This window comes from Doryrhamphus excisus, linkage group LG9 (assembly GCF_037039965.1).
Source record: "Doryrhamphus excisus strain RoL-2023G ecotype Guam linkage group LG9, RoL_Dexc_Guam_v1.1, whole genome shotgun sequence".
Taxonomy (NCBI): Eukaryota; Metazoa; Chordata; class Actinopteri; order Syngnathiformes; family Syngnathidae; genus Doryrhamphus; species Doryrhamphus excisus.
The window spans coordinates 10,436,157-10,452,922 of NC_136365.1; the positions used below are offsets into that span (position 1 = coordinate 10,436,157).

At 39.9% G+C, this 16,766-nt stretch overlaps 1 protein-coding gene and 1 long non-coding RNA gene across 2 annotated transcripts in view; one reads left to right on the forward strand and one right to left on the reverse strand.

The window, feature by feature from the left end:
• LOC144899813 (uncharacterized) overlaps positions 1–16,766 on the reverse strand; it is a 64,757-nt gene that overhangs the window by 34,207 nt on the left and 13,784 nt on the right. The window lies entirely within an intron of this gene.
• Positions 2,322–3,635, forward strand: LOC144899772 (uncharacterized). The gene is made up of 4 exons (XM_078793081.1): positions 2,322–2,549; positions 2,638–2,752; positions 2,819–2,911; positions 3,093–3,635. The coding sequence occupies exons 1-4, from the start codon at positions 2,426–2,428 to the stop codon at positions 3,208–3,210; spliced, it is 450 nt and encodes a 149-aa protein (XP_078649207.1). The 5' UTR covers positions 2,322–2,425; the 3' UTR covers positions 3,211–3,635.

Here is a 16,766-nt window from a genome sequence, read left to right on the forward strand (position 1 = left end):
TTGTATGCAATATTTTTTATTCCAAATGATTAAGCGGTGCTGTTATCTTTTAGGACTAGATTTATTTTGTAGTGTTACCTCTTTTATGTTACCCCTTTAGTGTGTGTGTGTGTTTTATTAAATCTGTGTCTTTGATCATAGTACTGGTTTTAATTAGTGAGGTAATCAATTTACACTCGTCTTTTCTGTGCCTTGTGGTTTTATTTTGATTAAATAACTCTCCGGTTCATTCTTGAAACCTGTTTTTAACTAACAATTAATTTGCCCCCCCCCCCCCACACACACACAGACACACACACACTAAGTTACAACATTATTAATATGCTTTATTTGTTGTTGTATTATATCTAAAGACTACAATACTCGATTTGAAGTTGTCACTATAATCGTCGTTGGGATTTATAGTCGATGTGTAACAGACAAGAAACTGTTAAATTATGGCAGAAGTGATGCAACATCGTCTGTTGCTGGCACAAGTGCAGGTTGCTTCAGGAAACACCCAGAGCTGTGATGAAAAGTGTTCAGTTCAGCAAGTACTCTATTAGTCCAAATTAGAAATGCAAAAAATTAAAATGAAACATTACATTATACAGGGCTGCACGGCACGCAGGCCAAACAGCTAGGCGACCTGAGTTCGATTCCACCCTCTGGCATCTCCATGGAATTTGCTTGTTCTCTCCATGTATGCGTGGGTTTTCTCCAGGGACACCGGTTTCCTCCCACATTCCAAAAACATGCTAGGTTAATTGGCGACTCCAAATTGTCCATAGGTAAATGTGAGTGTGAATGTTTGTTTGTCTATATGTGTCCTGTGATTAGCTGGCGACCAGTCCAGAGTATACCCCGCCTCTGGGATAGACTCCGACGAGGGTCGCGAGGATAAGCGGTAGAAAATTAATGAATTACTTTATACAAGGGCTTGCCAACCCGTCGATCACAACTGTTTTTGACTTTGCCAGTGTATCCCAAAAACATTAGGGAAACTAAATGTATTATCACATCAGTGCCCTCCCAGAGAGTTACCAACACAAATGCCAAAAGGTCCCTGTATACACCCGTATGCTTTGCCAGCGCAGCCTTGGGCCAATATCTGAGAAACCCGGAGGTGCCAGCACACACCACACACTCACCCTGCAAGCAACAAGCATTGCGTGACATGCACCTCCAAAAAATCCTTAGGTTGAGGCGTGTGTGGTTGTTTACTCTTTACGCTTTACTCTTTCCCTGTCCCCTCAACCACCATCGCTCGCCTACGACGGTAAGCCATCTCACCAAATTGTTGTGGTCTGCTCTCAAAGCTGACAACATGTCTCGGACACTGACGAAGAGCCACAAAATTTCACCATCCAAAATCTGCAATATTGACTCACTTCCCATCTTCATATTCATACTCAAAACTCATCGTTTGAAGTTGCATACTCCCTCTAACTTGTTTACGTCTTTATTATGCTTTTTTTGTTTTACCAGTGTCATGTGCAGTGTCCCCTGCTACCCTAATGAGGATAAGCGGTATAGAAAATGGATGGAGGGATGGATGTAAGGTCTAGTATCCTTTTTTTTTTTTTTTTAGAAACTTACAAATTAAATGTATTATTGTTTTTATTATTAGAAGCAGGGGTGTCCAAAGTGCCCAGAGTATGTGTGGCGCTTGGCTTCATTGTCATTGGCTCGAAGCAATAAAATAAATAAAATTAAATAAAAAAGAAATATACGCCACTAAAAGGAGACACTCAAGCAGGTTTCAATTGACATCAGATCGTTTTCTATACACAACAGACACAATTAAGAAAGTACACAAAGCCATTACCAAAACTAAATATATTGCAAAAAACATTGAATAAAGAGGGGAAACTGTCATTTGTTTTCATTGGGTCTCTTGTATATATAACACGATCTGATGTCAAGATCAATCAGTTTGCCACACAATAGCCTAATGGTTGGCATGTTGCCCACATAGTCAGGAGATCTGGAAGATCTGGGTTTGAATCACCACTGAACATCTGCGCGTGTGGGTTTTCTCCAGGTACTCCAGTTTCCTCCCACATTTCCAAAAAACATAATAACTTTTTGCTTGCTTTGTTTGACTTTTTGGACCCATATGTTAAACGGAGACTTCACATGGAAGTGTGAAACATGGAGAGAGCAAACTATTGAGTAATTAGTCATCACTTTTGTTGGCTTTGCCTGGAAAATGTGTCACTGACTAAACTCACTAGTTTTCCTGCTAACTAACTATTCCTTGAGGCACCCGCTTCGTCAAATGTGTCATTTTCCCTTTCACTTTGCCTTCTAGTGGGCCGCATTCCAATGTGTGTCTCAGTGGGGGAGTGTTGAAATTCCAGTACATGTTTTAGCTTAGTCTTGACGGGAAAAAGCATGGATTGAGGGAAAACCCACTCAATGCTGAGTATAAAGAAGGAGGAGGATGGCAGAAGCCCCTCACTCCTTTTTCCTCCTCATTCTTGAAAGGTATCAGAACGGAAGGATGGCTTTGTTGGTGAAAATTCTGCTGTTTGTCATGGCTGGATTTTGCATCCAACTTTATCAAGGTGAGTTGAAGCACTGATTAGCAGTTAGAAGAGGATTAAAAAAGTTAATATTTATTTCCTAATGCTTTCCAATTCGTCTTGATCACAGCTCATGACTTCCCTGGACGTTGTTTGTGCCACAATACCATCAAATTCATCAGAGGGAATATGTCTGATTTCCAAGTGCTGGAAAAACGACCTGGTTGTGATAAAACAGAACTGATGTAAGTTGGGAATTTGCTTCTTATTTGAACTGTGACAGCTTGGCTCATCTGTCTGTGTTTTCTCAGCATCACGATGAACATGGCAGGGAACTCCACTGAAAAGATCTGCATGAACGCTGAGGGAAAGATGGCCAAGGCTTTTTTCAGGTGCTGGGAAAGGTAAGCACATACACCCAACATACTGTTCACTTCACTTCACATTCAACAGCTTGCTTCAACAAAATGCATCTGAACAGCTTGAGATTTTTCATGAGGCGCTGGGAAAATCACACCAAGTCCTCCAGATGTTTTGTGTTAGCACCTTGGCCTTAACCCAGGTTTTTTTCTCCCTCTTTTCAAGGATAAATAAGGACAAGAACCGGAAGATGGAGTGTATCGAAAGACAGAGAAAGTACACAAGCAGGGAGGAATCACAGCAGAGTCACGTGAATATTGGGAAGAATCCTGAGCAGAAATAGTCCAGCTGGAGAACGTCAGATGATTTGCAACCATGCAGTGAACAATGCTTATATAGACACCAAGTATGTTCATATCTTATAGCAGCTGTGTAAAGTCTACTGTATGTAATGTATGATATTTATGGAAATGTATTTATTGAATACTTTTTTTATTTGCTGAAAGAAAGTACATATTTTTTTAGATATAAATGTGTCTCTTGAAATAAATCCTTATTGAGGGTGTGTGCAAACTTTGAGGCATCTGTTTACATCTTCTTCAGCACCTTTTACACCAAATGTTGTAGTAATTGTTCCTGAAAAGTTGCTGTGTGAGGCACTGACTCCTTTGGAGATTTAAAAAAATATTAATATGCTTCATCCAGTTTATTTATTTGTATAACCTGAAAAACATTTGTGTTCTTACCTCTTATCTGTTTATAAAGTACATGCACCCGACCCTACAGGAAAAGTTCTGATACTTGTTTTTTAAATTCTGATCACCTCATTCATTCAGCAGAACATAAATACCATAGTTTCGGGTGGAAAAGCCGGTACTTATTTATCACATTTTGAACTCTGTGGCTTGTATTGTTCCGAAATTACAGTACATCTTTAATGCATTTGAGTTGCTGCGAAACAACTGGCTTTTCCTCTTTATGGAAGGGTGGCAGTGACAAGCACCTTCCATCTCATGCACATCTCATGTACTGCAGTGATTCTGCATATTGCATTTATTTGTATTATAATTATCAATAACAATGTTGTCACACTTACAATTAAGATATTACACTGGCCATAGAAAGTCGTGGTGTGTAATAAATGTTTCTGCATCAATGCCACGTGCTGCCAAGTGCCATGATACAACTTTGTGCACTTACTGCCTGTATTTGATCAGGAAATGTGCAAATTCATCCATTTTTACTTAAGAAAATGTTAAAAATTCTTGGAGTCATACAGAAAATAAATTTATAGCACAGTTAAATTGATAAATATTAATATTTGTTTTTTTTCACGACAGGTCCTTATCATTTTCTATCATTCCAAAACATTGGTAAATCGCACATATGGAATATATGTATTGTGAATATCTAAGTTGCTTGATTTGCCAGGAGTTTGGAGGGCGTTCCTTCTAGGGGAGGCCATTGTTATGGGGGGACCATGAGCATATTTCATTATTAACCCTCAAGGCGCCAGTGTTTTTTCAAGAAAATATTCAGTTTTGATATGACTATTTCATAAGGTTGTAGCTTGAAAATGGTAATAAATAGATGCATACTGTAAATGACAAGAATTATCAGTAGAACACAAAGTTTGTGATGAGAGGAAATTCAATTATTTAATTAGTATGGTCAGAAATCAGCGCCCTGATAACCAACAAGCGCATCAAAATGATCCATTTCTCAAACTCTTCCCCTCTCTCACACAAACACAGGCATCATTATCATAATTTACAGTGGGATACTGAACACCCGCGGATGTGGTTACTTCAGCATTTTTTTAAAACATCCCTACCACCTCCCCAATCACCATAGCGCTGCTACGTATACACGCAACATACATTGTGAATCCTCTGGGTTGTATCTTCCTGCTACCCAGAACACAGTGAAGTTCCATAAATGTGCTACTTTGTGGACTGTGTACATCTGTGTACTGCTTTTGTTTATTCATGGTGGCTTGGAAACTCGCCAGGGTCATTTTTCAACACGTGACCACTGCTGCGATTATTATTGTTGTTCATGTTTTCTGTTCATTGCCAAGGAGTAATGTTTGCAGCTAAGTGTATGGATATATTGTGTGTGTGCATGGGGGGCAGAGGCAGATAATGATTGTATCTCAGCAAGGGGGGCGCTGCAAAAAGAAAGTTTGGGAACCACTGTCTTAACCAACCATGTTACACATGTGACTAAGTCATAGTTTGGAAAACAAACTCTCTGACAGATCATCATCTCACGTGGACACACTGTTAATGTAAACAAAAAAAGTGAGGACGCTTCGAGGGGGGGTGCGTGCAGGAACACACTTGATTTGTGATATACTTGACATTTTTGTTTGAGCGCTGCTCAGGGACAAATTCCAATGGTGAAAAAGACAATGATTGGCTAAAATGAGCAGGGAATCTGCAGACATTGGCTGAATTTGGGAGGCGTGCATAATTCCCAGGGTTTGATCGAATTAGAGAAATCTCAGAGGGTCTGAAAATAGTGCAGAGATACGCTACACCAGTTCTTCCTGAGTACTGTTTTGTCGCTTGAACATTCATTTACCACAATGTCTGCGTGTCTGAGGAGGTATGACTGTTGTTTAGTACATGAACAGCTAGCTCCACTCAAAGGTGTTGCTGTAGGAATTCCCTGGGGCTGGAGCCTATCCCAGCTGACTTTGAGGTGGGGAAGACAATCACAGATGCTTCGTAAACAAAAGACCTCAGGAGGTTCAAGCCCGAATAACACATTGTTCACATATTATCTGATACCGGTGCAAAATCACAATTCGGTGCTGGTGCTGAAACCTTGGGACTTGGTCGTTTTAAAAGTAGCCTGCAGGCTGAAAAAGTGTGACCAATCCTGGTGACTGGCTGATTGTCGCATAGAAAACATGGACTGGATTTTCAGTGACATGGGCATTGGAAATGGAATGGATTGCCTAGCAACGGTCTTTCCACCTTCACCCTGCCAGTATTATGTTTGCCTCCAGAAAATAATTTACAGAAAAGTTTTTGTGTCAGGCCCTTTGTTTATTTGTTGAATACGTCCTTGATAAAGAAAACTCTGACCTATCCTGTAGTGCCACCATCAGGTCAAAATTTTACATTACAATGAATTTACATCCAAATGTTGTGAAATTTACAGATATCATTAATGACCTGAAGAGTATGAAAACTCTTGATTTTGGTGATGGCGCTAACCAGAGTTCTTTTTGGTTGAAATACCTGAAACTGTTCAATGATATGAACTTTTTAAAAAATCAATTTCGCTATGAATTTCTTACACGACCAGTATATAAATATCAAACTATTAAATTTAAATATAAATGTATAAATGTCATATACATGTCTTCTACAGCAGTACACTTTCACAAGAGATGTTTACTTTTGAAAAGTAATATACATTGTTTGCTGCCTCAATGTTGATGTAAGCTATTTCTTATTTTGTTAACAAAAGGCAACAGGAAATAACCCAAAGAGGTCTTATTTTGATCACTATTTATGGTTCTCACAGAATGAACCATATTGATTGATGTTGGTGACCCACTTTCCTGTCATAAACTTATTTACTTATTTTTATCTCCTTTTCTGTAATATATTTGTTGTTAGTTGCAAAGTCTCACTCACCCCTCCTCTGTTGTTATTTTGGTTTGGAACTTTCCTTTCCAATCTTTCCTTGCCTCAGTACAGTATATTGTCGGAAAGACTTACAGTATATTTGTTCATTTAGCCATTTTAATGCTTAAGAATTGTTCATTTTGGCCAGTGGTTGTCAGTTATTATCCCCCCAGGGGATAGAAATGTTATAATATTATGATAGAAAATTAAAATATGTATTTATTTGAACTGAACTTGAAACTGAAACCTAGATTTTCAACAAAATACGGAGCTGTGAAGCATACAAGCATATTCAAGTGTCTTACTACATGCTGAGTAAGGTAGGTGTGTGCATTTTAAAAAAATCCAATGAAAATCCTCCTACCCTTTACGCCCCCCGACAGTTCACCCGCTCCACTATTTCAAATCAAATCAAATCAACTTTATTTGTATAGCACTTTTCCTGCAAAGACATGCAACACAAAGTGCTTTACAGAATTAAAACAATTACAACAATTAAAAGGGAAAAGCAAAGAAACAAAAGTAAGCCCCTCCTTCCCAACCTCCATACTAAACACACACACACACACACACGCACACAATCACACCCAGTAGGGAGACATGGCATGGCACAGAGGATCAAGGAAACGCCACCTTTGGGGCCGTCCACACTGGGAGGAGCTGCAGGCCGTGCCATCGGGGGACCAGCACCCAGGCCCCACGACTCCGACAGACGGGCGAACCCCCACATTAAAGGGAGGAACCCCCAGCCGGCCAGGTCGAAGGGACCCAAGGATGGCACCCCCCCAGCAGACATGACACAGCCCCCAGTGTGGAGGACCCCCCCTGAGGAAACACTGGAGTTAAAAGCTGAAGACTAAGAGCATAAAATAGGACTAAAAAGATAAAAACACAAGAAAAGTTTAAAAATATTAGTTAAAAGCCTGATTAAAATTATTTGGTCAATAATGTGGAAAATTACATTAAAATAACAAAATATATGTAAAATTACAATACAGCCATCCATTTTCTATGCCGCTTATCCTCACTAGGGTCACAGTATGCTGGAGCCTATCCCAGGGCGAGAGGTGGGGTACACCCTGGACTGGTGGCCAGCCAATCACAGGGCACAAACAAACCATTCACACTCACATTCATACCTATGGACAATTTGGAGTCACCAATTAACCTAGCATGTTTTTGGAATGCAGGAGAAACCCATGCATGCATGGGGAGAACATGTTAACTCCACACAGAGCTCAGCACAAAGAAGCCCAAGAGAAGAATAGAACCCAAATCTCCCTGAACTCTGGAATGGACCACCGTGCGGCCCATTACAATACATACTGCATGTACTATATATTTTTTTACTAATTCCATGCTGTAGTCCACCACCAAACAGTGATGATTTTTTAAAAAATTAATATATCCAAATCCTTTTTGGCAAAGCTGCATATCCAAAATGCAAAGTGAGCACAAAACAGGAAAAAAAGGAAAAGAGAGCTCACCCCAGTCAGACTACATATTGTAACATATGCATGAACAAATCCACATCAAGAGCTGATTTTAGAGGTGATAATCACAGTCACAAGAATGTATTCTATTCCATTCAAAACATATTCAGGTACTGCTTTTTGTACCCTTGGCTTATTCTGGATCTGAACACTGTGCTGCTTGTCAATTTGATTGAAACAGAATGGTGGGACAGAGGAGTACATGAAGCAGAAGAAGAATCACATTGCCAGCCCGGGTTCTGGTCACTGGTTCAGGTCCCTTGCTGCTGACACCCTCTGTCATGTGGTTGAGATGCAGCGTGAGATGCTGCTCAGATGGGGAGACGCAGGAATACACAGACACACAAATCCTCCGGGCTGAGCCTCTCTTCTTTATCTCCGTCTGCTTGTCGCTGAATTTGAATGTGCTGTTGCTCACTGACAAGATTACAAGGGAGAGGGTGCGGCAGCGCTCAGCGCTCACTCTTCTGAATCCAAACACGCTGCAATAATCCAAGTATGTATCAAATGCAAAATGAAGAAACAAGAGCAAGAGACTAACAAAAGTCTGCAAATGACTGAGAATTGCATTTGACCTCAAAATGGATGTTAAGCAGTCATCAAAGACTGCAATGGATCCCCACACAGCCATGATTCAGCACTTTTGATTGAAAAAACAAATTTTTTTTAGTTGTGCTTTTTCGCTTTTTTTGTAGAAAACCTCGGCCTAATATTTCATTAATTATGTCTTCATAAATTGTATTTATTGACACTTCATTTGCACTGCAGTAAGCCCTCATTCATCATGGTTAATAGGTTTCAGACTGCACCGTGAACCTCTGCAATGTAGCTAGGATTATTCTAATTAATATTTATATAATTTTAATATTTTCATAGTCAGAGCTTAAAAAACCTTTTTACAATCTTCTAAATACGCGTTTTAACAATATTAGAGCCCTCAAGACATAAAATAATCGCCTTTACAAACCCATCACCCAATATAGTAGACAAAATAACAGAAAAAAAGACATTGAAGACATAACTATATGACTCGTGTTTTTGTGTGTTGCTATAAATGTGTACTGGTGCTAGGAAGGTGAGTGTAGGAGTCGACTGAAGTGATGTTTGGGGCTCAAAAATGAGTTTGGTGTGAGTTATGGCCTCACCAGTAGCCTGTGTTAGGGACGATTGTGCCTGAGATAATTCAAACCTGCCACTAAAAGCCTATTGCTCCAACGATCAAGGCTGGTGCTTGTGTTTCTCACCGAATATTGCAGTGAAATGTCCGACTATTCATACTAAAATGTTAGTTAAAATAAGAAACTACATATGAGAGGGGAGGGGTGATCTTCTCTCGTGTCCTAGACACCCATGGCCAGGTGACAAGAGGCCATTCATGTCCATCTTAGCAGAAATAAACCTGTATGTTGGTGCATAATTAGAATTAATAGTCAAATCAAATGAAATAATGGCTACAAAACATTTTACAAGTGCAATGAGAAAGCATATTTTCCCATCATAATCATTCATTAGCGTTTTTCAGACACTTTTATTGCTAATGTCGATTTGAAATCAGAGGACAATGGCAATGTAAAGCCAGCAGGAGGTTTTGGATGGCGAGGAGCAAGTCAAAATTACATATTTTTATGGGCGTATCAATTAATTGCTGAATTTTGTCATTGACTCTGCTCTCATAAAAAGTCCACATCTGGCTTTCTTTTCATTTTTTTTATGTGAAACATTCTGAACGCCATGACCTCCTGATGGGAAAGGCAAAAGTCCTTCTGTTTTTGAACATGGCAGTGTTATTGAAGGCGCTGTATGCCAGGGTGCACCTGCTGTTTTGCACCCTTAGGGGGCAGCAACAACCTCCCTTACTTCTGTTCTCATCAGCATGCTGTTGGAGCTTTGTGCCCCCACCATGTCTCGCTGTGCCCACTGTAAGGGGAGTCATGGCTTGCAGTGCTGAATTCATTAACCTTTTCGCCACTGCCACTGAATGTGTATTGAACTCCCCCCCCCCATCACTTTAAACAGTTTAGTGTGAAGAGAGAAAGGGTGAAGGACCCCATTCGTTCTTATCTAAAAAATGTCATTTCACATCAGATGCTATTCAGTGAGCCAGGATTTGTTAACAGCTGTCATGTGCAGCATCGCCTATCCGGGAAATAATTCGGTATGGAGTCGGACAGGCTGCAAATTTGGGACACAACTTATAATTGTCACTTTTCAGACATCATGCTAACCCATCATCATGTGTGAGAAAGCTTTCATGAACTATTTGTGTCATGAGACCAATGTACCACTGAAGTATAACATCAAGTGGAAAATAACCAGTGAGGTCTTGATGATTCCTGTAAACCTAAAATACTGTGCTTTTTGCGTATCTAAAATAAAAAAAATAATAATACATGTGGATGATGGGAAAAGTTGCAAAAAAAGTCCAATTCTCATACTAACTAAAGGGGATTGTGTAGAAACAGAAGATGTCACGCAAAGAACAAAAAATGGAAGATGCACTGAAAGCACAAATATTACATTATAAGATCCAAAAAGCTGACAGAATTTTGACTTTAGTGTGAATCTTTCCTGCAGGCACTACAGCTTGCCAGAGAATTAAAGTCCTGAGATCAAGAAGAATTAAAACTGGTACAGGGGTAGGTGTGAGTCCTCTGTGAAAGCATGTAAAGCAGAGAAATCAAGGTACAAAAATCCAAATGATGACAGAACTACTGGGGAGGAGCTGGTGTCAATAGAAGCTGGGGATGAAGGCAGCAATATTGCAAACGAGCACTAACATATATTTTTAGATGAACTATCCAGTGAATCCTCGTACATTTGCAATTCAGCATGCAAGGCAGCTTTTTTGGAAAAAAAAAAACCCAAAACAAACAAAGAAAAATAATGTGCTTGTCATTCAAAACTGCAATAAAAGCCAACGATAAAGTCTGGTGCCAAACGTCACAGTAATATTACTGACATCTAGTGACCAGTGGAGAATGTAATATATCATCACATCTTATGAATGCCACTACAGTATTTTTGTATTTCTGTTAATTTTGCCCTTTTAATGCTGGAAAAATGCTTCCACAACAAAGCACAACTTATTAATTAAAATAAAATGTGATAGCGTGCAAAAATTGCAAAAAAAAAGTTGCAAAATTCAGGGCAAGAAGCGGTGAAGAATTACTGTCCATCTGCTTGCAATTAAAAATTATTATTATTAATTATTATAATGCATGCTATAAATTCCAATTTTTTAAACATCAGCTAAAAGAAATGTAATGGAATTACATTTTTACTCCTGTTTTGGACTAAAACATACATGGTTTATTCAACCCATTTTTCTTGTCAAGGAGCATAAGATTGGCGGCTACATAACAAGGTGATAATGTTAAATCCTGATAAGCAATTTTAAAACCCTTCATTTAGCAGCACATATAAAACAACTAAGCCAAAAGAGGAAGGATTTGTGCAGAAAGTGCATGCTTCAACTGAAAAAGCAGTTTACTATGGATATCCCCCCCCCAGACAACAGCCATTACATAAAGCCCAATACTGACCGACATGTCATCCACACCCTTAATTGGGTGAGAACTCCCCCGTGTCCAATTGGAGTAGCTCCTGCACCGTGGACAGTAGCTCTGGCGAGAATCTTGTCTTTATCTTGTCAGTACAGATTCCTTTTCAAACAGTGCCTTCCAGTTACACTGAACAACGACTTATTATGTCAAATGACTGCCGTCCTACTTTCAACACTTGTACTCTGACCCTTCTGCGTCTGTCAGTACTCTTTCCCATACCCTTACTACTGTATGCTGCACCATTTACTGTAGGCATTTAAAATGAGAAACTCCACCAAATTAAGCAAGTGGCCATGATTGTGATATCCTTGCTGGGATAGCAATATTGGTCTCCTTATCTTTGAAAGCATAGTCAACCAATACTGTTAGTAACTTTGAGTGATCGGTGGTACACAGCTTCTTGTAAAGTTGACGGTCTGCCAAATGTAACAATCTGAAGTCAGATTGGCTAAAAGAAACACCAGCCCCCATTGTTAATAGCGTGTACGTATATGACATGGGCCAGCACTGCCGATTCTGAAGGCCCTGGCAGATTACATTGATATGGGAACACAGAGATCCTGAAATATGATGGTCCATGTGCAGACAAGAAACACGCTACTAAATGACGAAAATAAACCATTGGAATAAATTAATATTATTTCATGGAGTGCTTGTGCTTGTGGTAGTGATTAGGCCAGCAGAGAAGGCCTTGATGGTCCTGATGCACCACTGGTGTCAACAGGTTTAATGATTTTAAATGAAACACAAAAAACTGCAAACTGCTCTCTACTACTCCTGCTTCAACAAATACAATCCCCAAATAAAAATGTAATTATAGATATAGCGTTGCATATGGTTGCAGGGGTGAATAAGAGATGGAGTTAATCAAGGCAAGTACCCGTGAGTCCTTGTTCAGTAAAAAACTCAAATGACTCTTTCATGACTCATTCATCTCTGTTTTGTACCGCAAAATCTGATGAGGAATACCACTACACGTTTAATAGTAACATTTCCAACTGAGTGGACTGTCACAATAAGCATTAAAGAGTTGTTCATGAACGTTAATGAGTTGGTGACTTGATTAATGGTAGGCCCGTAGAACTCCCTTTCTGTTGTAGCTGTAAAAACTAATTGCAAGGCAGCTAACGTAGTCACTAATCATGCCTGGAACTGCCACATGTGTGAGGAAAGTCATGTGTGTGTGAGCGAGCACCCAATCACACAAAGGCCACACGTTGACATTCCGTGATAATTGCATTCTTGGGTCGGTGCTACACAGACCAGTCTTAAAGCACAATGAATGTGATTAGCAATACAAGGTCCTGGCCCTGCATTCCATTTTCACTCAATCAGCCCAACGCCACTTTATCTGAAGCGTGTCCACTAATCTTATCAGCTTGCTGATTATTTGTATTCCCTGGTTACCTCCATTACAGCAGCCAAGCCCATAAAAATGTCTTTGCTCTTATGATACTGTCATGTACCAATCTCCCAGACTCACCTTCCTATTCATCTTAAAACAGTTTTTAATTCCAAAAAATGTAATTGTAGAGCACCATCCCTCTATCCAGGCTGTCACTTAGTTGACCAGTTGAATTTGAAAACAATTGTCTCACAAGTCTTTGTCTCTTTCGTCAGACCACAGAGTATTTTCCCGAAGCTCAGCAAGATGTTTTCTGGCAAAATTGAGGTGAGCTTTTTTTTGCCCAGCAGTGGTTCCCCTCTTGGAACTCTGTCATGCAGGCCCTTTTTGTCGAGTGTCTTTTCTTATGGTGTTATGAACACTGACTGCAGGTTTTTGGATGTTGTTGTGGGGTCTTTTGTGACCTCTTGGATTAACTTTTGCTGTGCTCTTAGGGTAACTGTGGTTCGCTGGAGACCCAAAGCTTTAGAAATGGCTTTATAACCTTTTCCAGGCTGATAGATCTCAATTACTGTTGTTTTCTGGTGGCGCAACGATTACCACTTCTTCAGTGATAACTTCTTCAACTTATCACTTTTTCAATCTGGGTCATGTACTATACATTTGGATTGTCTATAGGTTTGGTCAACACCTTATAAATTGTGAATGTAAATATCCCCACTGAGGGACGAATAAAGGTATATTTAATCTAGTCTAGTCTAGTCTAGTCTAGTCTAGTCTAGTCTAATCTAATCAGCTTTCCCCCCAAATCAACATTATAGAAGTGAAAACTCCACCAGAAAAAGCACAAGACAGCTCCACTCATTGCTCATCTATGTGACTGTGTGCATGCACTCCCTTTCTTCCCCTCCCCTCATCCAATCGCTGTTAGTATGCAAATGAGCCAACACGCAGCGCAGACTTTGTGGAAAAAGACCCATTAGACAACTAATAAATAACAACATCTAAAAACAATAATTAATATAGCGTTGGTTGTTAAAATCTGGCTGTAGGATATATTTTTTTACTGTTATTTTTTTCTCAAGGAGGATGAGGAGGAAATACCGAGAATATACGTACCATCAAAGGTTCTCCTATTTTGCGACGGCAGAACATGAATGCAGGTGGATCACAAGTACGATGCCTGGATTAGCCTGCTGCTGTGTTTAATGTGACTGTCACTAACAGAGATGGTCTACATGGTGATGCGCATTGTGGCCTCTGATGCACAGTCCAGTGGCCCTGCACATTTAAAGGTAATGAGAAGCATTCATTTGATTGGTTAAGATGACACTTGGCTGTGTTAAACCCTCTCACGCCTTCTCTCCCCCCTCTTTGCCACTTGAAGGAGGCGTGGGTGCGACCAGACTGCCAGACTGCACTACTCAGTTTACGTGAGTAACATTTCTGACTTGAAAGTGCTTGAAAATGAATACAAGTAGAGATTTTTGCTAGAAGAGAACACTCTGGACAGATAGCAAGATAGATACTATATTAATTCCCATTAGAGGAAATTGATGTCTCCAACAGCATAGAGAAATCAGGAAAGTAGGTAGGTGGGTAGATACTTTATTCCACCCCATGGGGAAATTCGCACAAGCTATACTCACAATATATTGCAAATTTCCCCACTGAGGGACGAATAAAGGCATATCTTATCTTATCTTATATACATAGTGAAAACACGCTGCAATGCCAGTGATAATAGTACACATGAATAGTACACAGTGAATAGGAGCTGTTTTACTGTCACATACCAGCAGGAATGAAGGATCTTCTGAACCTCTCTGTTCTACAGCGCAGAGGGGGGAGCTTGTTACTAAGGCTGCTTGTCTGAGCTGCCAGAGTCTCATGCAGAGGGTGTCTGCAGTTGTTGAGGATGGCAGACACCTCATCGTCCTCTCTACCAACTCCCCTAAAGAGACCGCTCTCCCACCCACAGACACACACACTTACTGATCAGCTTATCAAGCCTCTTACAATCCCAAACCCCAACAAAACACAACAAAATAACACAGCAGTGGTCACTACACATTGATACAAAGCGTGCAAAAACTCACTGTATACATTAAAGCAGGGGTCTCAAACTCAATTTACCTGGGGGCCACTGGAGCTAGGGTCTGGGCAAGGCTGGGCCGCATCAGGTTTTCCCAAAAAAAAAAAAAAACTTTATTAACTTTAAAAATGTATTAAAAACAGAAAAATATACAAACTTTTTCAGTGCTTTGGTTCCGATTTTCTACAATAAAAGCTCTGATAAAACATTCCACTGTTCTCAAATATCTTAATTTTTATTTTTCTGCACAAAATAAGACAAAAAATAAATAAACAAATCAAGAATAAAGAAAATCAATCAATCAGTAATAAATAAATATAATAATAATAATAAAACGGCAAATAATAAAAACTTAAGAAACCACATATAGTTGGTGGGTAGACAAATTATTTTTTTCAGATTAAAATTAACAAAGCATTATTAGAGCCCTGTAGACATGACAAAACACGACTCACATTTCATTCACATTTAGTCACATTTATACTTTTTTTATTTACAACATATTGCACAACTGCACGGTCTTGAGACACATGCTAACTCGCAAACTAGACATCTAGCGACCTAAACGGTAGCCTTCAAGTTATTTCCTTTCAACTTAAATAGCCAAAAACTTACCACTTCCACACGGATAGGGAGGATAACTATTAACAGTTATTTAACCTTTAACATGAACATTAATCAAACGTAATCATTGTTTCTGGGTACATGATACCATACAGCATCCATATCAAACTTGCGCAGGCCGCACTAACATTAAACTTTCATATCAAGGCGGGGGCCTCAAACTAGTGTCCTGCGGGCCACATTTGGCCCGCGGGCCGCGTGTTTGAGACCCCTGCATTAAAGCATTTCAATTTGTGGAGAACTAATCTTGTCAGTTCTTTGTTGTATGCCACTTTTGTTGTCAAGGTGGACTCCCAGATATTGATAGGACTCAACCACCTCAGCGTTCAACTCCATCAATCGTGACGCTCAGGTTTCTTCCTGCCAAAGTCCACGATCATTTTTTTGGTGTTCAAAATGAGATCAGTACTCCAGCAGACATTGAAAGCATCGATTAGATCACTTGACAAATGCTACAAAAGCTGTATCATCACAGTATTTCTGAATGTGAGAAGATGCTGACCTACACTGTATGTAAAGTCAGCTCTCTCCAGGGTGAAGAGGAACAGATATTATATTGTTATCTGAGGGACCCCAATGTTAGTCACCAATGCCCCAGACATTGGCCTCAAATCTAGGTGGCTATGAATCCAAAAAATGAATGCAGGTTCTGTCCCCATCCTCTTAAATTTCTCTCTCTCAGGTCAAGGCAGTGGTGAAGCCACAGAACATCAGCCTTACGTACTGTATGTACCACACAGTCTCTTGTAAAAATGAGAGAATTTGGTTTAGCATGTAAAGGACTATATCATTGTCCTCCATGTTTTTGTGAGCATGCTTTACCTGTGGAGTGGCTGTTTTTCACTGGACAAGAACGGGTCACTGGTCAGTTAGGTCCTCAAGATGTGGTGAGCAAAGGTGGGGCCCAATGGGATTTGTTTTAATGGGGTCCAGAGTTCCTGGTGGTTCCCCTGTTTGTTCCCCTTCAAATAAAATTCTGATTAGGACCCCAAATTGGGCAAGGGTGGCCCTGGGAAGCAAACCACTGATGAGTGTCATGGATGCTCACTGAAATGGCACCTGTGAAAGCACCATTTCTGCCATTGCAGTTCGGAATGTTCCAAATGGCATCATAAGCAACGACGTGGTGACTACG

Bases quoted from the DNA above. Each gene is read 5' to 3' on its own strand.
- LOC144899772 (XM_078793081.1), top strand. From the start codon at position 2,426: ATGGCAGAAGCCCCTCACTCCTTTTTCCTCCTCATTCTTGAAAGGTAT. The intron at 2,550-2,637 runs GTGAGTTGAAGC...TCTTGATCACAG, and splicing joins TTGCATCCAACTTTATCAAG to CTCATGACTTCCCTGGACGT. The intron at 2,753-2,818 runs GTAAGTTGGGAA...GTGTTTTCTCAG, and splicing joins TGTGATAAAACAGAACTGAT to CATCACGATGAACATGGCAG.